This window comes from Phodopus roborovskii, unplaced genomic scaffold, assembly GCF_943737965.1.
Source record: "Phodopus roborovskii unplaced genomic scaffold, PHOROB, whole genome shotgun sequence".
Taxonomy (NCBI): domain Eukaryota; kingdom Metazoa; phylum Chordata; class Mammalia; order Rodentia; family Cricetidae; genus Phodopus; species Phodopus roborovskii.
In genome coordinates this window covers 7,490,012-7,515,803 of record NW_026125489.1, presented here as the reverse complement: position 1 = coordinate 7,515,803, position 25,792 = coordinate 7,490,012, and the positions used below count along the sequence as shown (strand labels likewise).

Sequence of the window (25,792 nt, the reverse complement as noted above, 5' to 3'; positions counted from 1 at the left end):
CTAAGTAGCACAAAGACTGAAATCTAGTTTCAGGGACTGGCGTGTGCACATAAGATAGCATGGTGGAGAAGGTGCCCTCGAGCTGTGTGGATATCATAGAAACATGCCTGCGCTTAGTGATAGACTCATCAGACTAGCAACAGGTTAAACATTCTTTACCCTTTTTTGCTTGCTTACTTTTGTCTCATTTGTCTTGGTTTGTTTCCTGGAATGCATTCGTTGACAGATTCTGTGGTAACAGCATCCGGGCCACTACTAGTGGAAGTTGCCAAAACTCCTGGTGCCAGCCTTGGGGTCGCCCTAACTACCTCCGTGTGCTGTAACAAGCAGGTCATCGTCATAGACAAAATCAAATCTGCAAGTATAGCAGACAGGTGAGTGTCACAGCAAGTGCCTGATGCCCGGCACTGTGCATGTGCTTACAAATGTCATACGCACACTCATAGAACATGCTCACATATAACAGACACACTTACATACTTTTACACACACCGTTTAAAGGAAAAAAACTGATTGTTGTGAGCCTTAAATCATAATGACCTCAAATTCGTAATGACCTTTATGAAATGTCACTTCATCGAGACATTTAGCATACCCTTTATCAATAGAAAAGGAAAACAAATAATACATTTACTTACTGTGCCCCACAGAAAATCAAGCCTGCTTTTGAGATGTGGTCTCCTGCATCACTAACAACGAAATCCTGCTCTCACAAAATATTACTCCTTTTTGGAAAAGTAGGTGATACAGTATGCTTAAAGTGATGTGGATTTTAAAGACTCACCTGATACCGTCATAGTTGGTTAATTTTTAACGGCTCCACAACCTTCAGTCAAGGGTCTCTTAGACACCACTACAGTGTTATGATAAAAAAATGAAATTCATTTTCCCGACTCATGTTTTACCTTTGTAAGGTAAAGGTGGGGGAGGAAAAATGATTGCTTTCCCGAATAGTAAAATTGTTTTACAGATCCGGGTCAGAAAACCCATTCCCATACCCACAGCCACTCTAAGTAAATCACCGCAGAACACTGTTTCCAGGGAGGGTGCCTTGGATTGTCCTGGCCCTCACAAGTAGATTCTCACCATGGGAATCTTTAGACCTCAGCTAGTCCACTCTGTGCACTTCCAGACTCCTTCTCCGTTCGCTACTGTGGCACAGTGACCCATGGCAACCCAAATCGTAGTAGGTGGTCCACAGGTCCTTTGTCTCCCCACTCGGCAGTCACTCAGTGGCAGCCACGGATGCAGCGATGTCCTCCAGCTCACTGGTACAGGGTACCTCTGTTTGGCTTTGGTTTTTTTCTCATTCCACCACGGGTACCTATTGCGGTAAATAAGGATCAGGATAAACAAACAGGCCGAATAGATGTTTATTCAGGGAGAAATAACTTACAACCTAGACAGATGAACACCAGGAAATTCAACCCGATCCTCTCCTGTCCGAGTCACGCCAGAAAGAGAGCGCCTTCCTGGCCCCCTCCGACCTCCTTCCTCAGGTCACTTCCGCCCATGGCTCCACCCCCCAATGGGCGTGGTCAGTGCTACAGAAGGACTATCTCACTACAGGTACCCAGTTTAAGGAGCTGTCCACTTAACTGGTCTACTGGGTGCCAATTCAGCCAGCAGCCAGCAAGTGTCCTCTTCAGCATGGAGTAGCAGCTAGATAGACACTTACTCCTAGAGCCTAAGAGAAAACGTCAGCGAACAAAAGCAGGGGAGAAAAGTCATCTTCTCCACGCCCTTCTTGCCCTCTCTCCCTCAATGTTTAGCATGTGCACCCGCGCCCAACGTGTTTAATAACAAAATATGTTTAAAGACGAGAGAATAAGACTGTCAGTTCTTCGTGTATTTATTTTTCTTCATTTTCTGCAAGATTTTACATTCCAATTCAGACCCTAAAATAAAACAGGTAGTATTTTCTACTAATGTTCATTTTTTTTTTTTTTTAAAGTAAATGATAACTGCATAAGGCTCTGACTCTGGCGAAGATGGAAGTCTCATTGTGAAGAGGGGGTTTTGACGCTACCGTTTCTCCTCTCCCTAGATGCGGTGCGTTACATGTGGGAGACCACATCCTCTCCATCGACGGCACGAGCATGGAGTACTGTACACTCGCGGAAGCCACCCAGTTCCTGGCCAACACCACTGACCAGGTCAAGCTGGAGATTCTCCCGCACCACCAGACCCGCCTGGCCCTGAAGGGACCTGACCACGGTGAGAGGAGCCTTCTAGATCCTTCTCTTTATCTTGTGCTTGCAGTTTTCTTCTTACAGAGAGTTAGGAGGACAAATATTCCTCTGTTCATATCACCAGCTTATCTCCATTCACCCTTTTGCGTCCCCAGAGCCCCCCTTTTACAAGCGTGTATAGTTCCTGGAAACCCCAAAGCAGAAGAGAGAAATACTGAAATTGACATTTCAGGCTAAAAATATTTGTGTGTGTGTGTGTGTGTGTGTGTGTGTGTGTGTGTGTGTGTGTGTGTTTGCTTAAACTTTGCTATAAACTAAGTATTATGAGAAGGAAAAGGATTTGACTTCCTGGCGGCGAGAGTGAATGTTGACTGTCTATAAATGCACAATGAAAGCAAGCATTAACACTCAACAAAACAAAACATAAAGTCCAAAACACAGTTTGCAGCAAGGAGGCAAGAAGAGCTGCCTTGCCGAGGATGTAACAGGGTCCTAACCTTACAGCCCGTCCTCGCCATCATCCAGTCTCTGATGAAATCCCTTTTCTATCCTAAAATAAAATAAAACCGATTCATGTTAATAGCAGGTCCACTAAATATTCGTCAGGGAGAGCCTGCTGTATGGAGGGTTGGTTTCTGTGGCTCTGTCTACTTACCTGAATATTTATGCCCTGGGATAAAGAGCATACTTGCTGGCCAAGCTTCCTGGCGGGGAGAACGGCAATGATAGACCTCCCTGCAGTAAAATATTCAGCTGAGGGATCTGCTTTCTCAGCGCCGCCTCGCAGGGTCCGCATAAGTTCTCTGTGTATGAAACCATCCACTTAGGCATCTTTTTGTTTTAGTTTTTGAGAGGGTTTCTCTGTGTAGCCCTGGCTGCCCTGGAACTTGCTCTGTAGACCAGGCTGGCCTTGAACTCACAGAGGTCCACCTGCCTCCTGAGTGATGGGATTAAAGGCGTGGGCCAGCACCGCCTGGTTCCACTTGGGCATCCTAAACAAAACATGATGCAAACACAGGACTTTGAGCCATGAATCCGGGAGTCCGTGTGTCCGATTGTCCGTGTGTCCGGTGGGGTCTTTTTTCCTTTCCTTCCCTCACCTGCTCATTACGGCACACGCCACTGCCCCTTCTGCAGTCCTGGGAGCAAGAGGCCCCAGGCAAGGGTGGGAGAGACTGAAAGAGGAAAGTGCTTTTCTACAATTAGCGACAGCTGGGTTTTCTAGCATTGGAATTCCGCTTGTGGGAAGGTCATTTACGTGGTGTTTCTTACCTTCTAAAATGGCACTGCACGTCTCCACAGGGGAGAGAAAAAGGGGAAAAAAAAAAGAGGGGGGAAATAATTTTCATACTGAATGAGTCAGCGAGATGCAACCTTTTTTTAATTAGACGGAGCTTAGATGGCCCCCGAGCTAGTGATAATCTCCAGTATGGCGCTCTGCCCTTATCAGATTTTAATTGACACATTGGAGCCAGGAAATGATGCAGCTTAGGCAGGTTAGGATCAGGGAGCAGCACAGATGAATCGAGGCTCCAAGGAGCTAAAGGAAGCGGAGGTTAGGGATGTGGGAAGGGGCACAGGTCTCACCCCAAGTCCTCGGGGCGTGGATGTCTAAAACTGTGTATCTTCTCGTGTGTGTGAAGTCATCACCGGACTTGGGGCACAGAAGGCTGAAGACTGCATGTTGTGCTCTTTCGGGCTCTTTTGGGGCCTCATGTCTGGAATCACTAAGTCAGAAACATGAGCAAACCATTTCAAACTGTTACTTTAAAAAAAAAAAAAAAAAAAAGGCAACCTCATTATTTTACTTTATCTGCCCTGATGCGGATCCTAAATAGTTCAAATAGGTCCCAACTCATGAAATATTAAATATTTGAAAAGATGAAGTATTTCTGTGCTGAACTGTATGGAGTGAGGACATGGTTTTCCTTTTCCTGGAAACTGTGACATCATTTATGTTTGTCCAGTAGGGAGGCTAACAATCTAGAGCTGGCTGTCTTCTTTGTTTACCCTATTAGCATCTCCCCTATGTTTTGCAGTAGGAGCAGACTCCCTGAAAGAACTAAGTAGTGGCACTATGTCTTAGTGCTGACGGGAAATGATTGGAAGAGAAGGCGGGGTTGCTTTGCGATTCTCATCCTTCTATTTTTGCATTAGTGGGGCTGACATATTTTCACCATTCTTCCAAAAAATATAAGTTCTGATTGCCTTTTCCAGCCTGCGGTGCCCGGACACCATGTCTGTCATCATGAAAATAGGAAGATCCAACATTTTGCAGGTTTGATTAGCAACAAAGCATTTGGAAAAGGACAAACCAAGTCAGGGTCAGGGATACACTGTCACTCTCCCTGGAGAGGGGCAGTGTTCACAATACTGGCAATGGTGGCCATTTCAGGGATAGCTGTGCACCTCATGGGGTGCACCTAAGCATGTACATGGCCTTGAGTTGCATCCCCAGCAACACAATAAGAAGGAAAAAACATTAGTTTTAATTGAGGTTTAGAAATTTTCACAATCCAGATCTTTGAGAGACACAAACTCAGCTGAAGGAGAAGAGGCTCCAGGAAAGTCAGTGTGGCCAGGCTCGCTAGGCTTAATTTGTTCAAAGCAGAGGACTGCTCCATTCTGTGATCTATAGGGACAGCCACCGGCACCAGACGAGCTGTCACCCATTCTCTCAGACATCCTGGAAGAGCAAGCGATGAGCACCAACAGTCCCCTGTGTGTCATAAGTGTCTGAGGTTATGGCACAGCGCACTGGCATAGGAAGCCTTGTGGTTTCAGCTTCTTGTCTCGCCTGGACCAAGGGGTTTAGGAGTCCCTACAGGAATAGGTGGTGGCTGTGGGCCGGGCTCCGGAGCACACTTCCACAGATTTCATTCTGACGCCACCTCTTGGGACCTTAAGGAAGCTACCCAGTGCTTTCTGTCCGTCACAGTCTTCCTCTGCAAAACTTAGGTTATTGCAGTGCTCACCTCATCCGAGTACTGGAAGCAGCATCACCTGAGATACCCATGAAAAGACAGGGATGCAGGAAGTATTCCATGAGCATATGCTGCTGTTAGTGCCCAGCTAAGGAGAAGAGTGTCTATGAGTTCCCTCTGCAAAATGCAAGAACGCGCCCAAAATGTGACAGCTTACTATTAATCTCCCGGGATGTTTATTTAGTATATGAGCATCAGCTGTAGCACTTTAAAACATAAGCGACTTGGGGTATACGTTCACAATGGACATTAGATGTACTCTCTGTCCTGTGTTAGTTTTAAGACGACTTTTGCAAAAGGCCTTCATCAATCATGAGTCCAACTTTCTGCATCGTTTATATTTTACCTCATAATCATTGTGCATATACAGACTTAGTCCCTCATAATAGTCAAGGGCCAGGGTGAGGTTTATAGGCTCCTTTTCACCTTTCTACAGCAACCGGCCTGGAGATAAGCACACAATAGGTGATGGGCAATACCTTCCTTATGGGTTCACTGATTTGTCCTGACAGTTCTAATAAATGGTCAGTGGTTTTCAGAGTACTCGGTAATGAGCTGTGGTGGGAGTGGAATTCTGAAGTCGATCTGGCCTGGCTTAATTAAAAATACAGACAACACTTGTTAAAAGGACAGTAGAGTGGCTGTGATTCTAGCCTAGCCTAGCACTCACTGCACCTTGCTACAAGGTGCCTCGTATGCCACCAAGTAAAGCAAACGTGTGGGGGGCAGGGGGGAACAACAACCATTAAAGTCTTCCCAATACTCCTTTATCTCAAGGAAAAAGCTCTTGCCATGCAGATGTCAATCATTCTGTCCTGGGTACTTGGTACCATTCTAGTCTCTGGGAAGCAAAACAAATAGACCTCTAGTGTTACAGGATGCGCATTCTAGTATACAGAGATGGTTAGCATGCATTGTGTAGTAAGGCTGTTTCAGAGGGTAACAAGGGATGTGCAGGATGCAAAACGGTTAGTGAGCTAACATGGCAGTGGCCGCTGCTACAGCCAGTCAGGTCAGCATTAGCCCCTCCATAGAGACAGCGCCAGCACTAATGCCTGAGTGATGAGACAGAGCTAGCCATACAAGCAACTGGAGGGAGCCAGGTTAGCCCAAAATGAAACAAGGAAGGTGGCCGGCTTGTTCAAAAAGGCGTAAGACCAGTGTGGCTGAAAGATATGAATGGTGAACGATGCAGAAGAAAATAAAATTAGAAGGTAGGTAGATAGTGTCTGATTCTCCTCCTTGAAGTAAGCCATGGACACAGGAGTGACATGGTTGAATTCATACATTTAACAGTTCCCACTACATGTGTTGTGGATCCTGGAAAGCAGGTGTGGGACATGGGCCAGAGGGGCCGAGCCGAGTGTGGTGGCACTGCAGTGGTCTAGAAGGAGATGGCATCTGAGATGGAGAGAGTCCGTAGATACACCTGCAGGGTGACAGACCATAAATTACAGTGGCTGTGGAAGTGCGTGCTTTGACAGACCTTTAACAACCCTGAAGTCTGCTGACAACGATTGCCTATTTCCTTTAAGGAAGTAGATGGAACCGTGGGGAGAGACAGTGCTGACCGTCATACCTCATACCTGCTTGCATTCTGTGGGTGCTGCACACCGTATGCACACAGTTCCCACGTGAGGAGTAGACGCTTCCATGACCCAGTGACTATGAGGACACTGAGGCCAAGAGAGGCCTCAAAGAGAGGCAAGGTCAAAGAGAAGGTGAAGGACAAAGGCCAGTAAGTGATGCCCAGCACAGCCTCACTCCCAATATGGCCACGCTAGAGCTTCTGCCCTGGCATCCTCCAGAGAGGGTGGGAAGGGCTGGCGATGCCCTCCCAAGCTCATACCTCAAGAACATTCATTTGCAGGCACGCAACGCCTTCCACAGCTTTGTGTGACCAATTACTGCAACTCACCCAGACTCTTAGCCATAGAATTATAAAAGCAAATCCAAGTCCATGGTTGTTTCCAACTCTTCGAGACTATTCAGTGAAAAAGTCCCTCTCAGACACAGTGACAGATACAACACTACTCATTTTCCAGAATGCCAGGTGGGTGGAAATTTAATTTTTTCCTTGTTTTGTAGGCAAAGTCTTTGGTTAATTTCAGGGTGGGAACATTTATTTTTTAATTCTGCGATATTTTAATAATAAAGAGGTTTCTCTCTGTAAGCTTTGGAGCCTCCTCCTGGAATTCACTCTGTAGATCAGGCTGGCCTCGAATTCACAGAGATCTGCCTGCCTCTGCCTTCTGAGTACTGGGATTAAAGGCGTGTGCCATAATGTTTAAAATTAAACATTAAAATAATACAGCCCAGGCTGGCCTCATAGTTGCTGTGTAGCTTGTGATGGCCTTGAAGATTTTATTCCCCTGCCTCTGCCTCTGGAGTGCCACCATGCCTGAGTACCAAACCACAGGGTCCCTGTAAACTAAATGAGCATCCATTCTCGCCACATCCTCATCCACAAAACTCAACCCTCAATAACAGCTAACTTTTTTGTTTACAAAAAATACAAAGGACACCTACTTAGAAGCTGAACTCATTCCAATTTGGATGCAATATGGAGGAAATGTAATAACATTAAACCAAATGTTTCTCATACAAATAAACATTTTAAAAATTCATAAACTACATCGAGACCTTTCTCCTTATTAGTCAGGAAAGAGAACAGGCCCTGATTGGCTCGGATGATTGCAACAGTTTATTGTTGAGGGAAATCAAGTGCTCGTGACAGGTGTCGGTGTAATTAAAACATCAGGGTAGTAAATTGTGGCCCATGGCTCCAGCAGCACAGGTGTCACAGTCTGCGTGATTAATCATTCCTTCTCTTTTTCTTCAAAGGAGTGCTCCTAACTGACCAAGATTTGCAAAACTCTAATTACTAATCGTCTGCCATAGCTCTTTATGGGGTAACTTTTACATTTAAAAAAAATGTTTTTAATCTCTGCAGTGGAGCACAGGGGGAGATTAGAAATTGATTCAGTAGTCATCTTAGAAAGAGAAAAGATGGGCTGGGGGAAAGATGTGCATTATTCTCGGGAAGGTGGAACGTCTCCATGGCTGGTGTTAATCATCTCTTCTGCTGATCGCTTAGAAAAGGGCCGAGCCAAGTAGATTTTTTCCCCTCTTTTGCCAACAGCTTTCATTTTTGTTAACGACTTTTCTTTGTCTTTTTTTTTTTAATTTGTGCAATTCAGTTACTTTTTCCTCTTTTTTTTTCTTTTGTTTTTTTTTTGTTTTGTTTTGTTTTTGATTCTTTGTTTTCCTTCTTCCTCATCATCACTTCATGTGGGCAGTGAAAATTCTAAGGAGCAACAGACAACTTCCATGGGAATCCTGGGCCGGCAACCCGTGCAGCCTTCACACCAACCATCTCCATAGCTCGTACCACCCAGACCATTGCAGAGCGCCAGCCCTGACTTTCCCGAAAGCGCCTCCTCCAAACAGTCCTCGTAATGTTCCACACTTTCTCCTCCCGGCCTTTCATTTGGTTATCCCTCTCCCACGCCTCCTTCCCCTAACTCACCACACTCTGACATCGTGGGTGTTGCCTGCTCTCTGTTGTCACGGCTGCTTTTTTGTACTAACAGTGCGTCCCTTCTGACTTCTGGCTTATTCTCCACTGTCATCCTAAAAGGATGCAAGGGATGGCGATGCCCCTTAATGATGGGTGACTTGCCTTGCATGTGTGAGACCCCGAGTTCAGTCCCCTGCACCACAAAAGCAATACAGGGAGAAAATGTGTAAATGTTCCGAAGGCTTCGTATGCAGCTCGGGAGACAACTCAGAACAACAGAGTAGGGTGGTCTCAGATCTCCGTGTGTGTGGATCACTTAAGACATCCACGTCAGAAAATACCCCCAAAATGACTGTGTACACTGATGTCTTAAGTTATCAGTGGAGAGATTTGTTTTAATCTTTCCTTTTGTCTAAAGCAAAATCCATAGTATGTGTGTGCCCACGCGCTACGGAGGACCCTGTCCCTCAAAACTTACAAACTCATGTGCCTTTGAGACTGTAATGGGCTGGCTCCAGGGCCTGGTCTCTGTCCAGATGTGGGTTACTGACTAACTGTGGCTGTGTGTCATATGTCTCTGGGTTGTTGCTGGTTGGCAGGGGTGGTAGGCTCAGGCCCCACCTAGGAATGCTCCGTGCCAAGTCTCCACTCTCTTCCAGCGGCGATGGTGTCGTCCTCCTCCCCTACCTCCATGAGCGCATACAGCCTGAGTTCCCTCAACATGGGGACTTTACCTCGAAGCCTCTACTCCACCAGCCCACGAGGAACCATGATGAAGAGGAGACAGAAAAAGAAAGACTTCAAAAGCTCACGTAAGTGAAACACTAGCCCGGTGATCCAATCTGTCTCCAGAAAATGTGTGGGTACCCTGAGGGGTAAAGGTGGTTAGGGAGATGCTGTGTAGCTGGTAGCTCTGGGCGAACAGTCATGATTGAAATCCATAACCTGAGTGGCTATTCGTACCCTGAATATAACTTCAGGCTGGTCTACCTGTTCTACCTTTTCCTACAACTACTTTGCCTATAACAATCTTTCTCCTTTCTCTTTTAATGTCGTTTGAGATGCCTTTCTACCCTGAGGTGGCTTCAGGCATAAACAACTAACTATTGTTCATATCTTATTCCTCCTAAAGCTGTTGTATAAAAAAATTCTGCTCCTGATTTGAAAAGCATGAGTCTTGTACACTTGATTAACAGAGTACATTTCATATTCTTTTTCTTGACTTTCTTTCAAAACAATAAGTTTGAGAATTCCTTTTCAAGTTCTTATTCCCAAGTGTTCTTGGGAATAAGAAAAATTGGCTAGATATTTCTTTAGGGAATAAACACAGGCTACTCCTAATTTTTTCTTTTCTGTTAAAGAATCTGGGTATCTTTTATCTTAATCGTATTTAAGGTGAGAAAATGCCCATATTTTCAGACAGATCTAAAAATCATAAGTGTATTGTATATCATGCCCTGTGTCTTTTGGCGGGCTGTGATTGGGACTCCTATGAAGAAACATAAAGATGATGGGGTCTACTTCTGTGTCTACCATGGGAATGAAGGACATCTGTAAGTCGCTTCAATGATGTCAAATCCAGCAGTCCCAAGGGTGGTGTTGACAACAGAAGGATCTTTTGGGTCTTTAGTGTGTGACCCAGAGTTTTTTCCCCCAGAAGACCCTTCACGAGCCCATCAGTATATCTATCACCCACTCTAGGACACGGTTCCTTCAAGTGGTGGGAACCTGAAGCCCAATATAAAGAAAACCACAATAAAAGACATGGCTACCATCTTTGATTCTCTGGTGGTGGACACTTAATTTTTGATTTGTTGGTCCTTTTAAATGTAAAACTTGGGGGACATAGAGACAGGTCACTGGCTAAGGATGTGTTCTGCTTTTGCAAGAGGACCTAGGTTGCATTCCAAGTACCCATATTGGATGTCTCAAAGCTATTGGTAACTCCAGTTCCAGAGGCTCTTCTGTTGTCCTCTGGCCTGTGGAGACACCTACATCAACATACATAGATAGAAAATGGACAGACACAGATAGAAAAATAGACACACACACATTCAAAATTGAATATTTGTTCAAATATAAGGTTTGTCACCTTTAGTAAATGAAATTAAAAGTGATTTGAAGTTAGGAAAATGAAAGAATGGGCTTAGTCAAAGAGAACAAAATACACCTAGATTTCCATTTGCTTCCTACCTAAGGCTAGACTAAATTACTTAGTCTTGGCAGAGACCAGTTGCAGCTACGCGAAAAACTGGTCATGAGTCTGACTCTGCAAACTGCAGGCTTGTCATCCCAACATTATATTCTAGCTGTAGGACCCTGAACAAGTGCCTTAAGCTTTCCATGTCCATGTTTAAAATGGGGATAATTACAGTACTGACCTTTTGGCAAAGGACAACCAACTGGAGAGAGCTCTACAAGAAGGCTTTATTTGTGCGGGCTGTAAGATTTGGCCTCCTGCACTGACCACCATCCTTAAAGGGCAGCAGGCTCATGATGTAACCAGCTACACTTTCCCTTAATACACAAGGCTTGTGTTTTTCATACAATGCCTCCAGGGCTTGAAGTGGGCATGTATGTATACCACATATCTATAGTTTATGGTGTCTTCATGTACAATGCTTGTCACTGACAGAAGCACGTTAGCTCCCTCAGCAAAACCAGCGCCATCAGAATCAGCTCACTAATGTTTGTGTTTGTGCTTTGACGGCTAGCCATTTGCTTGTGTTGGGTAAATCTTGCCATGCTGATTAAGGTCGTTAATGCAAAGAATGCTGACACACCTGTCTTCCTTGCATTGATATTTGCACCTCTAGAAATCTGTAACAAGAAACAAAGCTGAAGCCGGGTCCCCCCTCACCGACTCACGGTCATTCAACTGTAGCGGGAAGATAAACAGAAACCTGGGTTGAGAAACTTCCAGGTCATGTTTGCTGCAGATGGGAGCCACTAGGGCCCCAATGATAATAAATATACCAGGGTATTTATGGAAGTGTATCAGGAAATCACTCTATATCTTTATTAATCAGTAGAATCCAAATGGTATGAACTCTTATTCCCACTTAAAATACATGAAAAATTAGAATATTCCAATTTTGGGGGGAAAAATGAGAATTTCTTTCGTTTTATTGCTTAACATGCCATTTTAGATATGAAGATCCCAAGTAATTGAAAATAAATTCTTCATCACCATCTTCGCTATATGCTTTAGTTTCTTGCCCCGTTTTATTTATGTCTTCATTCTGGGCTGCCATGTGCTGTCTAGTTTCTAATAGTTATGTTTCTATAGCAACCAGCCACTCATGGATGGTGAGTCACAGTAAAAGCCACAAAGATAATAAAAAGTCTCTTTGCTCTATTGTTGATGAGGCCATAGTTTACAAAACGGAACAATTCTTATATGCATTTGCAGGATAAAGTAAGGACATTGCTAGGAAATGATGGCATGTTGTCACATAGTTGTTGAAACCCACATTGTCCAAAGATGAAGGTACAGGAAGTCTGTAACAGTATGTTATGGACAGAGAGAAGGTGTCGTGTTTGTTTCCGGGGAAGAATGCTGAGTTCTGTGAACTCCAGGCTTTGAGTGGAGTCACAGAGTCCAGGAAGAGCTCTAAGTTATGTCACAGAGGAAGCCCAGCCCCACCTCTGGAATCTTTTGGGCCCCTCCCCACTCCAGGGCCCCTCCCTTTTCAGCCACTAAGGTCAAGGGTTCTTCCAGACTGTCACCTACTGTCCTAATGACTTGACTACCCAGTGCATCTAGCTTAGCCCTGCAGACAGAGCCAGTGGGGTGACACCACCTGTTCCCAGTTGACCTGGATTATAGCTAACAGCACAAGTCGCAGGGCATTCCCAGAATGCCCTTTGTCTCTTTGGTCACTGTCACTTGCTATAGAGAGAGTGACCCTGAAAAGAGCTGAAATGAAGGAGATGAACAAACCTTACCATTTTCACCACCCTTTCCGTCGACCCCTAAGAAAAGGACACAAGATAAATGCAGCTCATGGTAAGCTTGCAGGAGAGAACATGCAAGGAGTTGCAAAGGGACAGCTTAGATGCTGCCCAACACCCCATCAGTCAGCTCTCTGTGGAGAGTGAGCTGCCCACCCCCACCCCACCCTCAGACTGGGCCATGTGATTCACAGCGTGTTGGGTCCACAGCATGATACCTTCAACCACAGAGCTTCAGTGAGGCAGAAGTCTCAACTAGTGGGACCAAACTGCAGAAACACATTATCCTAACAAAGCCCCGGCTTGCTTTCTCTCTCAACCTTTAAAGTGTGTTTTCTGCCTGATAGTAAAATTCACAGCCTCTGTCATTAATTAACACATTAAACATACATGTTCAAAAGCCAGAAGTCTAGAAGCCATAGACTACCTTTGGCCTCCCTTACCCTCCTCCTGTATACTCGGAAAGGCTGACATAGCTGAAGAATTTGTTTCCTGCCAACCTAACGAGCTGTGATCAGATCCAGCTGTGTGCAAGGGAGCAGACAAGAGCAGAGGGACTCTGGGAGGCACACCAGAAAGTTTGCCACCCAAATCTCAAACTACAGAAAGTACCTGCTTTCCTTTGCTGGCCAAGCACACTGTCGGGGCAGGCTAGTCACTGCCAATGTACACAGGTTGCTTTTTGTGTTCTTTTGGCTTTTGATCTTTAGGTCTATAATTTATCTTTCTTTCAAATGTAATGCTTTCTAAGGATTTGATACAAGTGGCCACACATCCTGATCCCCACCCTTCTCCCTGCCTACTGATGGGAAACCAGAGAACCTGACTGTAGCATCCCAATGTGAAGCCTTCTCTCTCCCTGGGAATCTGTAACAAGGGAAGCTAGTTTTCTACACCCCATCTAGGCTGTCTGCCTGCAATGGTAGCATCTGAACTCTCCCCAAGACCCTTGACATGCTGTTGTCTGTCTGTCCATGGTGTTAATAAAATAACTGTACTTGCAAACTTCTTACGCCCAACAATCTCTCAGTTTCCCCCTGAATGCAATTTCAGAGACCTTTCAATCATCAATAGGAAATGGTGTCTTCTAGTAGTTTTGTGCCACTGATAACAAAAACAAAATGCACGCGTGAAGAAAGTCAGACTAGAAAACATATGAGAATTAAATGTGTTAGCCCCAGGTCACACATCGGAATTTTAAGCCATCTACCACTTGTGTGCAAAGTATAAATTTGAAGACTACTGCCTTCCCACACACAGTGAAAGCTATGTTACCCATAATACAGATGGGGAAGAATGATGATGACCTGTTATGGAAAAGGTTTTTTTTTTCAGATTATTAATTACTTCTTGTAATCAAATGATCCACCTTTCCCTACCTTATGCTATCAGTTCCATTGATCCCCGTGATAGAAAAGTTAGGGTGAAGAGTGACTGCTAATCCTTAATGGTGACTCGGCAGCAAGTAGATGACATATAATTTCCAAAAGGAAAATGTAGATGACATAATAAAATAACTCACATTTGATGATAGAATGGAGAAGTCACTGAGCATTAAAGGAACCCAAGTACGGGTATATTCGAATGGCTGAAATAAAAGCCCACATTAGGGCTTTGAAAGGAAAAGTGGAGATAGTTATTCAACCCTGACAACTGGGCAGATTGATTTGAGACGATGGGGAGTCATGAGTCAAAGGCTACTATGAGATTTCAAAAGCAGAAGACCAGGACATGATCATCTTAGCCAGGTTAAGAAAATGAATATCAGAGCTTCATCGACACTTAAGAGCAATTTACAAGGAAGGAATGTTCCCAGGGCCAGTCTCTGCACAGCAGTTGGAGGGAATGGGGGCCACTGATTTTGTCCTGTTTAGCAATCACAGTCATCAGTGAGTTCGCTGTTGGCAAAGAGAGAAGTGGGGTCAGAACTTCTGCAGAACAAGGTCAGAAAAGCTAGGAGAGGCAGTGGGGAAGTTCAGAACACGATGGGAGAGACACTGTCCGCGGCATAAGATCCCAGAAGCGCTAGAAAGTAGGGGACGCCAAAATGTCACCAAGAAGGGTTGCAGTCCTACATGCCTGGAATTCTAACACTTAGATGGTGGGAGCTTTAGGAAGGCCAGAAGTTCAAGGTTGTCTTCACCTTTATAGATAGCAAGCCTGAGGCCAGCCTGGACCACCTGAGACTGACTCAAAATTTAAAAAATAATAATAATAAAAAAAAACAGGACAAGGAAGAATTAACCTTGAAATGGGGAGATTAGCCAAGAGGGAAAGAAAGAGAGGCGTTGGGAACACAGAGATGCAAAAGGTTGGGATGAAATGTTATCTAGGAAACATTAAATGGGTGAATCTTGCCATTCTCTCAAGAAGTAACATTTGACCCTTTATAAATATGGAGGCATTTGCAATAGATTGTTAAAGAATTAAATTCAGGGGGTGTATTCCAGCAAAGGAGTCTGGGGTCCAGGATACAGTAGGCCATAATAAGAATTTAAAGCTGATTTTTTTTTTTTTTTTTTTGTGGCAGGTTTCAGCAATTCAGTAACAGATGGACAGTTGACTAGGTGTTACCAAAGAATACAGAGTATATTAGCAAATCATGCAGTGTTTAAGAATCTCTATTAGTTAAAGATGCTTTTTGGAAGTGGTCCCCAGGCTTCCAAGGACAGTGCGGAGAGAAATCATAGAAATGAAAGGCAGCAGGTAGATAGACGAGGGCTTCCACAGGCCCCAGGGCCTCATGCGAGGCTATGGGAAGAACTTTGGCGTCTCTCATCCCTACTCTAGCTACTGTTGTTCTGTTTATATTTTAAACATAAAGGCATGTCTGTGTAAGCTTTCATTTAAAGAGGAAACTCTGTTGCATGCAATACTGTTTGAACAGTAGGTCTGGAGACAGACAACAGGGATTAGTACTAGAAATTAGACAGAGAAGAAGCTTGGACTGCAGGAGCTGGGAAAGTCACTAATGCGGGGTGTGACAGAAAAGGAAGATGCAAAGATTAAGGTCTTGGGGATCTTCTGAATGGCAGTGGGGTGCGGCCATGGGCTGTGTCGACAGAGTGGGAAAGGTTGGGTTTGCTAGTTAAGGGCCCTGAGGGAGCTGAAGTCCCACAAAGTCGGTGTGTTAGAAGCGTTGTCACCGCAATAAGAACAGAGAAAGAGAAAGGCTAAAGTTAGGATGTGGGAGAATGAAGACATGAAGTCAGCAAGGCGATAGGGAAATTATAAAATGTGGGAAACTGGCCTAAAAGATTAGGTAGCAGAAATATGTTCAAGGATGCAGAACTTTAAATAGCAGTTTGGGAAGGGAAAGCACTGTGAATACACACACACACACACACACACACACACACACACACACACACACACACACACACACACATATATATTCTCGTTTCGTCCCATGTAAGAGAGTGGAAAAATTGATTTCAGTTGGAGCAGGTTGGAAATGTCTTTAAAGGGAACTAAGAGACGCATTTTGGAGAAAGTGACATTTTAGCAAAGGACCATTGCAGACTGATAGTTTGCTCAAGCACAAGAGGCCTGAGTTGTAGACTCGGCAAAAGAAAGGCCTCTAGAGGTGGAGTGGCCCCTTCTTTATTAAGGCTGGGGATGAAGATAAGACAGAGATGTCTGGCTGGAGACTTGCGTGAGTGCCAGAGAAGTGAATGAAACAGGAGGCAATTGGTGACTGGAGGCTAAGCACAAAGAAAAAAGGACAAAACATGGTGAAACCCAATTTGGAAGACAGTGGAATGTATGAAGTTGCAGTGGCTCACCGTGCCCACCCCGCGATGGAGAAAGACTGGGAGTCAACACAGCCTCACCATTCCTGGGGCGACACAGATATTGTTCCCTTGTTTATAATCACATGTGGCTGAAGTGGGGAAACTTAGACACAGTATCCCAGCTCTCCTTTTCCAAGAAAGGGGTACAGACACACCGTGATGGAGCGGCCTGCCCCAAGGTCTTTCTAGTTGATGCTCCTTCCTTTGCACAGCCCAGGACTAGATGGCAGGCTCTGATCCCAAGGTTGTCTTACTCTCACCGTCTAGTCCCAGGGGTTCCTGGGACTTGGCATAGAGTGGCTACCCTGGTCATGACCCCAGTCTGACAAACTGGGAGCTGTTTTACCCTGATCAGCTGGGACCCAGTGTTCTGCTGTAAGACCACTATTTAAACTCCCTCCTTTGCTGATGGGTTTCTGTTCAGACGTCGTCTATTTTGGAAATACCGACACTTTTGCCTGAACTACACCCTCTTTGTGTTTTCCCCTCTAGTGTCTTTAGCCTCTAGCACCGTGGGATTGGCCGGACAGGTTGTTCACACAGAAACCACAGAGGTTGTACTGACGGCTGATCCTGTCACGGGCTTTGGGATCCAACTGCAGGGCAGCGTGTTTGCCACAGAGACACTGTCCTCTCCACCTCTGATTTCATACATTGAAGCCGACAGCCCGGCAGAGAGGTGAGATACTACTCTCCTTTCCCAGAAGCCTTTCTGTCCTGCATTTCTAACCCCAGCAATCCGTGATTCACTAATAAATAACGGAACAGTGCTTCCGTTCAGGAAAAGAAAATGTAGTTATCTCTCAATTCTGCTGATAGAATTTCATGTTCTTGATCAGGTTTGAGAAGCATTATGAACAACAGTGGTTTTATTTAGCAGATTTTGTCCACGGGAAAGCTAGAGGGTGTATTAATTGTAAAAGAGAAAGATCACTGCCAGAATGTACTTTCATCTGTCTGTTCTGGTCATTTTATACTGCTATCATAGTTATGAATTATTAATTAATTCACTGGGATCCTTAAGAAACCCCTTGCCCACAGCTGTAACTATGGGATTCAAGAGTGCGGTTGACATAACATGTTTGCAAGTAACATTGGCTCAACAAGATCAAATGGCAAGGTCAGCCCCATGATTGTATACTCTAACTGTGGCCTCCCTCGTGTGATTCTGTATTAGATGTGGGGTGCTGCAGATTGGAGACAGAGTCATGGCCATTAATGGGATTCCAACGGAAGACAGCACCTTCGAGGAAGCCAGTCAGCTCCTACGAGACTCTTCCATCACCAGCAAAGTCACACTGGAGATTGAGTTTGATGTTGCAGGTAAAATATGAACCTCAAATCAGTGGAAGGGGATGTATATATATATATGTGTGTGTGTATATATATACATATATCTTGTCCACACAAGAACTGAAAATTAGTGTGGCAATTCAAATGAGTGATATCCACTATGGACGTGATTTTGAAGACTTGTGTGACCTCTGTTCTCTCTAAGTTTACACCTTTGTCTGACTCGTCCCGCTGCAGAGAACAGATGACAGTTAGGGAGCAGTGAAAATTCCTGGGGTTAATGCCTACTAATACTTGATTGTAAGGAGTAAGGTTTTTCCGCCCGCCACTGGTCTTGTCCCGCTGCCGCGCCAACCCCAATTAACACACTGTATTTGATATAATTCTGTAGGCCCGTTGCTTGTTTTTTATCTGCTAGCTCTATCTTAATTATTAACCCATTTCTATTAATCTCCACGTGGTCTTATCTTACCGGAGAGCGGGGCCAATGGTCTGTTTTCTCCGTCCTCCATCTTGACTCCTCCTTACTACTTCCTCTTCCTCCTTGTCTCCTAGTCCCTCCTGTCTTCCTTTCCTATTGGCCAACAGTGCTTTATTCATTAACCAGTATGAGAAACAAATATACATAATGGCATCTCCCATCACTTGATCTTTAGTATTGAACAGAAGTTTCACTTGACACTCATGAGGAATTGCACAGTGGACTCCATTCAAGGTAGTCTCACTAGGGCCAAGAGGATCATAATAGATGAGAGAACCATCTCTAAATATAGGCAGGGAGGGTAGAGATGGGTGTATGACCAATGGGCAAAGGGAGTGTGAAGGGAACCAGGGATAAGAAAAAATACGAAGAGAAACTTTAGGTGTCAGAGGCAGGAGGGGATTATAGATGTTTGCTAAAGTAACTCAGGTGTTCTTTTTTATTTTTGCTTTTTTATGCTAATATACAAAATAATAGATGTCTTACTGCACTTTCATCTATGTGCTTTGCTCGTATTCACTGCCTGCTGTTCTTCCTATTTCATGTTATCCCCTTTCTCTCCCCTCCCAAATACTTCCCACTGTTTCCATGTCAGTCATAGAGTACAGGTGGGTAGGTTGGTAGATGATAGACAGACAGACAGACAGACAGACAGACAGACAGATAGATAGATAGATTGATAGATGGATAGACAGACAGACAGACAGATTGACAGACAGACAGACAGATAGATCGATAGATAGACAGATCGATAGATGGATAGACAGACAGACAGACAGACTGACAGACAGACAGACAGATAGACTTAATCTAAGTTTTACATATGACAACGGACATGGGGTGTTTTTTTTTTTTTTTTCTTTCACCAATAACTCTCTCTTAAATGTCACCCATCCGGGAAGATTCTTGGGAAAACTGGGATCCTAAGGTGAGGACATGTCTTAGTCTCAGAGGAGGAATCTAACAGAATTTGGGTCTTGGAGAGATTCCTAGACAGTAGCTAACAGAGTTTAGAATTTGATGTCAGATCCCATTTAAGTGAGTTGTCAGCTGGGAAGGTAGCTCAGCGGTAAAAAGCTTTGACATCCAGCTCAGTGGTACCAAGATTTGCTATTCAGTACCACTAAAGAAGGCCAAAAGGAAGAAAGGATGGAGGGAGGGAGGAAGGGAGGAGGGAGAGCAGGGGAAGGGAGGGGAAGGAGGCAAGGAGAGAGGGGAAGAGAAGGACGAAGGGAAGGAGGGGAGGAAGAGAGGGGTGGAGAAAGGTTGGTAGACTGGTTGTCTTCAGAGCAAAATATGGGCTCTATATGTCCAGTAACTTTTACCAAAAGGTAAAACGCATACCTTTAGAAACAGGATCATATGCCAACAAATATTTGTCATGGGCAGTGACTCCCCTGCACAATGTAGATGTAATTGCAGACAGGAAGAAGAGGTCCCTATCTTCATGTAACTTTTAAGAGAAACGGAAATTTAATTTAAAAAGCTATGAGAATGAGGGAAATAAAGCAGAGCAGGGAATGATAGAATGACCGGAGGGGAGCTGTTCTCGTAGTGTGGGTCCCTTAGGAAGTGACATTTGGGCAGAGATGGATGTAGGGAGAAGGCAGAAGCCAGCCAAGGGCCTGGGAGAACAGCCTTGCAGGCAGAGGGAGCCGTGGGCTTGAAGAACCTGGGCCAGAGGAGTGAGCCTCACGGGCGGGCGGCACAGTGGTGCAGATAGTCACTGGAGCATGGAGGGAGTAAGGGCCAGGACTGAGTTTGGCTTTAGAGAAGGGCTTGGAGATATCAGAGTCCAGCAGATGCACAGGATCCTGGTAGAGAATCAGGTCATGGCCCAAGCGTGCTGAAGCCAGGGAGCATTTTGGCAGGAGGACTAGATAATCTAAGCTGTGTTTGGGGAGCTTTCTGAAATGTGCAGGACAGACAGAAAGCTCAGGGGGAAAAAAAAGCAAGTGAAGATTATGGCACCAGAAAAGCGAATTGATGTCTGCAAAAGGGATAAAGAAAGTTCAGGACCAGAGGATTAACTCAGCCGGCAAAGGCACTTGCCAATGACAAGCCTGATGGCCTCAGTTCAATCTCCAAGACCCACAAGATAGGAGAGCCACCTATAAATGTCTTCTGTTCTACACATGCATACACACACAAACACATCCACATACATGCACACACTCAGACACACAGAGACACACACATACTCGCACACAAACGGACACACACGTACACACACAAACATACTTACACACACATACAGGCATGCCTATACATACCTATAAACACATAAACATCACACCCCCACATGCTAAATAAACAAGAAATTTCAGAACTAGAAATAGAAATCCAAGAAGGTGTTATTCAGGAAGATAAACACTCTCAAGGCAAGAATCCCCACAACAAAAAGATGCCACAGGAAACTGAAGTCCCAGAGGCAGGAAGTATCTGAGCTTGGTAACTGGGTGGGGTGGGCTCTACGGGAGACATTTCAGAAATCTGGGGAACCAGAGTTTGGGTCTCTGTGAGAAAACAGTGTGTGAAGGGTGAGGGATGTGTGCTCACTGACGGCCCAGGACTTGGTTTGGGAAGGTCTGGCAGGAAACACTCCACGGATATGTAGATGTAGATGAAACAGGCAGCAGGTGTTAGGCTCCCCCTGCACCCAAACTCTTGCTGCCTTTAGTTAGGACGCCTCTGTCCTTTACATTAACTTTCCCTCCATTCAGTAGTTTCTCCACGGTAGAGCCTGTGTGGAAATGTCAGATTTAGCTGAGGAAACAGGAAATGGCAAGCTAGTAGAGGAGACTTGCCTTCCAGATGGGATGCTAGTTTGTTTTGCTGAGGCTGGAGAGATTTCAGAAAGTTGAGGCCTGAAAGGTAGGAGAGAAAGAAATACGATCCTTCAAATCAGGTCCTCGAAGAAAGAAAGGGGAAAGTATCCAGAATGTCATAGATACCTTGTCTGAGCAGAAGGTTAAAGGTCTCGCCCTGTGAATTTGAATGACAGGGCCTGAGAACAGAAACTCATACTTAGCCGTGCTTAAGCGGCCCCCTTAAGAACCGCTGGTAAACAGGGAAGAATCAATAGATTAGGGCTCTGAAAAGAAAAAGATGGTTTAGAATGACAGGTGGGAAACTTAGTAAACACCAACCAGAATTGTGGAACAGAACTTCTAATATCAGCAGAGTCACCCAACAGGCTGCAATGTTGACATCTCAGTCAGTACTTGGCGAATGAGTGAAGGAAAGAATTAGTGAAATAAATTTGACTCCATGAGGAGACTTGGCTACGAACTGTCTGTGTCAGAACTGAGTTCAAATCCACTTTGTCTGTGGCTCCCAGTCTCTTGGGACTGCTTTCTTCTACAATCTGCCTTTCTCATATAATATGATGGCCCATTTTTTTTTTTCCTAAAGTGTGTGCCTTGTAATTCCTGTGACCTGGCAGGACTTGTAGAAAGACCTTGTAAGAATCAGTCAGATGGCGGAGAAGGTGTGGTTACTGTGCAAGGAGGCTGTGCAATGGTCCCAGAGTATACTGAACAACTGTGACAGGAAATTAGTCATAAAAGAAGTATTGCAATCCCATACCATCACTTGATGCATAAATGGGATACTGAAGTTCAGGAGGGGAAACTCTAGGTCTTAAAGAGAAGGCAGACAAATCTGTTGACTTGCAGCCCACTTTCCACCCATTGTTTACTGCCTCTCTTCAGCTAACATTTTGCTAAAGAAAATTATTACAGGAGCTAATAGATATTGCCACCATGAAACCGTTAGAGCAGGCTTCCTGAACCTGGAACACAGGAGAAGGCTGTACTGACCACCACAGGACAGTTGGCAGCTACTGCACGCTATACTTCAGGAGGGCAGTGGCCAGCACAAGTTGGCGGTCTTCGTAAAGATTATCACAGTGTCTAAGTGTTTGCTTGCGTTATACGTGTATTTTATTTTGTATATCCTAGAATTTTGTTTGGTGTCTCATGCATCCTTAATGTGCATACATATATATTTTTAATGTTTGTTGATTTAATACTTTAATAACTTTAAGCTCCCTCAAAAATAGGAACTGTATCTTTTAAGCCTACCTTATTCAGCACCCAGCTTGTTTAGTAAAGGTCACAAAATAGATATTACAGGTCATCTGCAATAGGCTGGGGGAGAAGTATGCCCCCATCTGTTATTCCGCTGCCTTTGCTCATGGCAGACATCACTAATTGATAACACTCTTGATGGATGCCGATGCAGCCTTAAAACCCTCAGGAAGGCAGTCCAGGTAATCCTTCCTGATCTCCTGGAAACTTAGAAACAGACAAATCCTTTTTAGTCATTTAAGAACTAGGGACCTGGATAGGGAACATGTGGATGCATGCTCTGTCAAGACTGGCCTGTCCTTCTGGATTCATGCCTAATTGCCTGGATGTAAGCCATGCATTCCCAGAGCTCTGCCTCAGAATATTTTATACATCAAGATGAATGTTCCAGACCTTTGCTTTCAGTGCTCAGCTATCTCCATCTAGTAAATATTATAAATGGCATAGGGGTGGTTAAAAGCGAGCAGACGCTTGCCTACATCTGTCTACATCTGTCTCTTTAAACCAGCATTGCTAAGCAAACACCTTAGCGAGTTTAACAGAGAGGTGTTTGATGTTGAACATACTCAACCCCTTCACCATTTGAGTTCTTTGACTGGAACCCTTTACCATACATAGTATTTTATGGAGTTAGAACCTCGTCTTCTTCCATTTTGCCACGTCCATTTTCTTTCAAATGGTCTCAAACTTCCCGCTTCAACTCTGAAGGCATTTGTTCTGAGATGCCTCAGGATATGACGTTGGCCATCGACCAGAGCCCTAGTACTTTCATCTGAGTGGGGTAGAGCTAAACATTTACGCTCGTCACAGGGTGCCCAGCCTGATAAATTATGTTGTGCCAGTTATCTTACTGTGCCGACAATGAATGCTTCAGGCAGGAAAATCGGACCAATGGGAAAGAAGAAAAGGTTTTTACCCAAATGTGTTTTTAATTATAGTTTTAACAAAGATGAAGCAAAACCATGGAAGTGCAAAGTAATCACAAGGGTCTTACAAAATAAACAACATTTGTTTTCAGAATTATATCCACTGATGCTAACTAAATCTGTTGTTTGTCCAAATACTGGAACCTTCTTCTCATGAACAGCATTTGCTTATGAACCCCAAATTAAATATGCCTTTGCTATAACAACCATGTAATTATATAGGGAAAGTACCAAAATTAAAATTAATCACATTGGCACATATAGATTAAAGTCAAGACGCAGCTTTGACCAAAGACTTTCGTTGGTTGATACCTATTCGCCATTGTGAATTTTTCATGTCATATAAAGTCAAGAGTGGCCCATTGCTGTACTCCAGGAAGTCATAATATGTACCTAATGTCATTAATGGTGTTACTCATGGTCAGTTTTTCCCAGCATTAAAATTTTATCCAAGCAAGCAGGTGCTTGCTACCAAGCCTGAGTTCAAGATCCAGAGCCCACATGGTACATGGAGAGAACCCACTCCCAAAAGTTGCCCTCTGACCTCCACATGTATACCACGCCCCCACACAGAGAAGAAGGGAAGGGAGGAAGAGGAGAAAGAGGGAGGGAGGGGAGAGGGAGAGACAGAGAAGAACACCATACAAATAAATAAATATAGAAACTTTAATATGCAATGAAACCAATGGCCCCTGTTCTGTTACTCTAAGTCACCACTTGTGGGAGTCATACTCACCCATTATGCACCTCTCCATTTTCTGAGAGCATTTTTTTTCTGCTAAAATAGAGAAGTGAAAACAGCCTCACACATATGAGATGGATCCTAAATAATGAAACTCCATGCACTCCTAACCACTACTTGTCTGGCTTTATCTACTCAATTAAATAGAGTGTTCTGGCCATGCCTGTGAGCAGTGAAGAGCAGATTTCTGCTTGCCCCCATTCCATCCTCTCTGCTGCATCAGAAATGCATCCCAGCTGGTGTGGGCAGGAAGAGCTATTTTCTAGAAGCATAATTTTCGCAGCCCTGTGAGCAGATGTGCCTAAGCTTGGCCCTCCCCAACACCCTGTTTGTTCCTTGCGCTCACACATTTGTTTCTTGCTTCTTTCTGCAGAGCCACCTTTGGTGCAAGTGGGTAAAATACAGCCCCTTCAGTGGGTAAAATGCAGCCCCCTTCAGTGGGTAAAATGCAGCCCCTTCAGTGGGTAAACTGTAGCCCCCTTCAGTTTCCTGTTAACTCTGAGTTCTTAAATGCTCTCTCGGGATGGGAAGAAGGTTTGTTCTGCTTTTAGAATGTTAAGTGATCAAGACTCAGGAAAGGAATGGAGGGAAGGTGAGGAGAGGAGAAATATTTGGAAAAGAATTGTGATGTGATGTGCACAGACCGATCTGATATCAGAAAGTACAATACCCTGCTTATTATTTCATTTCCCTTTCTGCCCGATTATGTCAAAATTAGCTGGGTTTTTTTTGTTTGTTTGTTTGGTTGGTTGGTTTGGTTTTTTGGTTTTTTTGTTTGTTTGTTTTTTGAAGTCTATTGCTTAACTGCATTAATTATGTCTGCCTCAACTCATCTTCACATTGCTGTCTAGGGGAGCAGCAATGGTTTGTGTTCTTGACTGATTGAAGGATTCAAAGGTAGGAAAGAAATATTATCAGAAATCTCGGGGTCTTGTCAGAGTTAGCATATGCTACTAGGAAAAAAGGGTCTCCTCTTAGGAATTTTAGTCTCATTAATGGGGAAAAATAAAATAAGAAGTGGATACAGTGTATTATAGTTAAAAATAAAAACCCCAGAACAAGCAAGCTCTAAACTCCCTAAACTCCTCTAATGGGCGGAGGGAGAAGGTAAGTGGACATGGACATTAGCCACTTGGTGTCAGGTAGTCACATGGTAAGAAAGAGACTTCTAGAAGATGGGTAAGGAAGTGGAAAGCATTAGGGAGTTTTAAGGCATACTTAGGCTCTGGCTCACATCTAGGAGAAGAAGAGAAGAAAATAAAAAGGAATAGTTAGGCCTTTCCATTAACGCAGTAATACAGGCAGACCCATCTGAACTCCAGGAAGGCTCACAAAGACTGCACTAGGGAGCAGGAATTCTGTCTGGGTAAGGAAGGTACATTATTGTTATCTTAAAGTGAACCCACCTTCATAAGGGTAGACCCCTGGCCTGCCAGGATGAATTAACTCATGAGCAAGGGTGGAGGGAGTCAAGGCTTTTCTCCCCCTAACCCCCGCAGCTAAATTGCAATTTCTTAATGGATAACTAGGTAAATATATGCAGGTTCACTTCCTGGAGCATCAGATGGTGAGTCCGTCTGTGACACTGCCCTGAACCCAGAGGGATTTTAGAATAGTGAAGGGATCGTGATAGTCAGCAAATTCACTCCCCACTCTGAAATAAGAACAGAGTTTGGGGGGGTTCTTGGATAGAATACCACCCAGCACCACTGAAATGGATGGACAATTTGGGGGTCTTTTTTTTTTTTACAGGTGATTTCCTAGCAGACTGGAGAGCTGAGGGAAATCAAATTTTTATTGTGTTCTCTCTTTTAA

At 44.3% G+C, this 25,792-nt stretch overlaps 1 protein-coding gene across 1 annotated transcript in view; it reads left to right on the top strand.

The window, feature by feature from the left end:
- The window catches only part of Grip1 (glutamate receptor interacting protein 1), a 336,259-nt gene that overhangs the window by 255,787 nt on the left and 54,680 nt on the right, over positions 1-25,792 (top strand). Inside the window, exons 8-13 of the mRNA XM_051176182.1 lie at positions 227-374; positions 2,048-2,217; positions 8,476-8,631; positions 9,356-9,508; positions 16,937-17,123; positions 17,622-17,767. Coding sequence (XP_051032139.1) covers positions 227-374; positions 2,048-2,217; positions 8,476-8,631; positions 9,356-9,508; positions 16,937-17,123; positions 17,622-17,767 — 960 coding nt within the window. The remainder of the gene's footprint in view (positions 1-226; positions 375-2,047; positions 2,218-8,475; positions 8,632-9,355; positions 9,509-16,936; positions 17,124-17,621; positions 17,768-25,792) is intronic.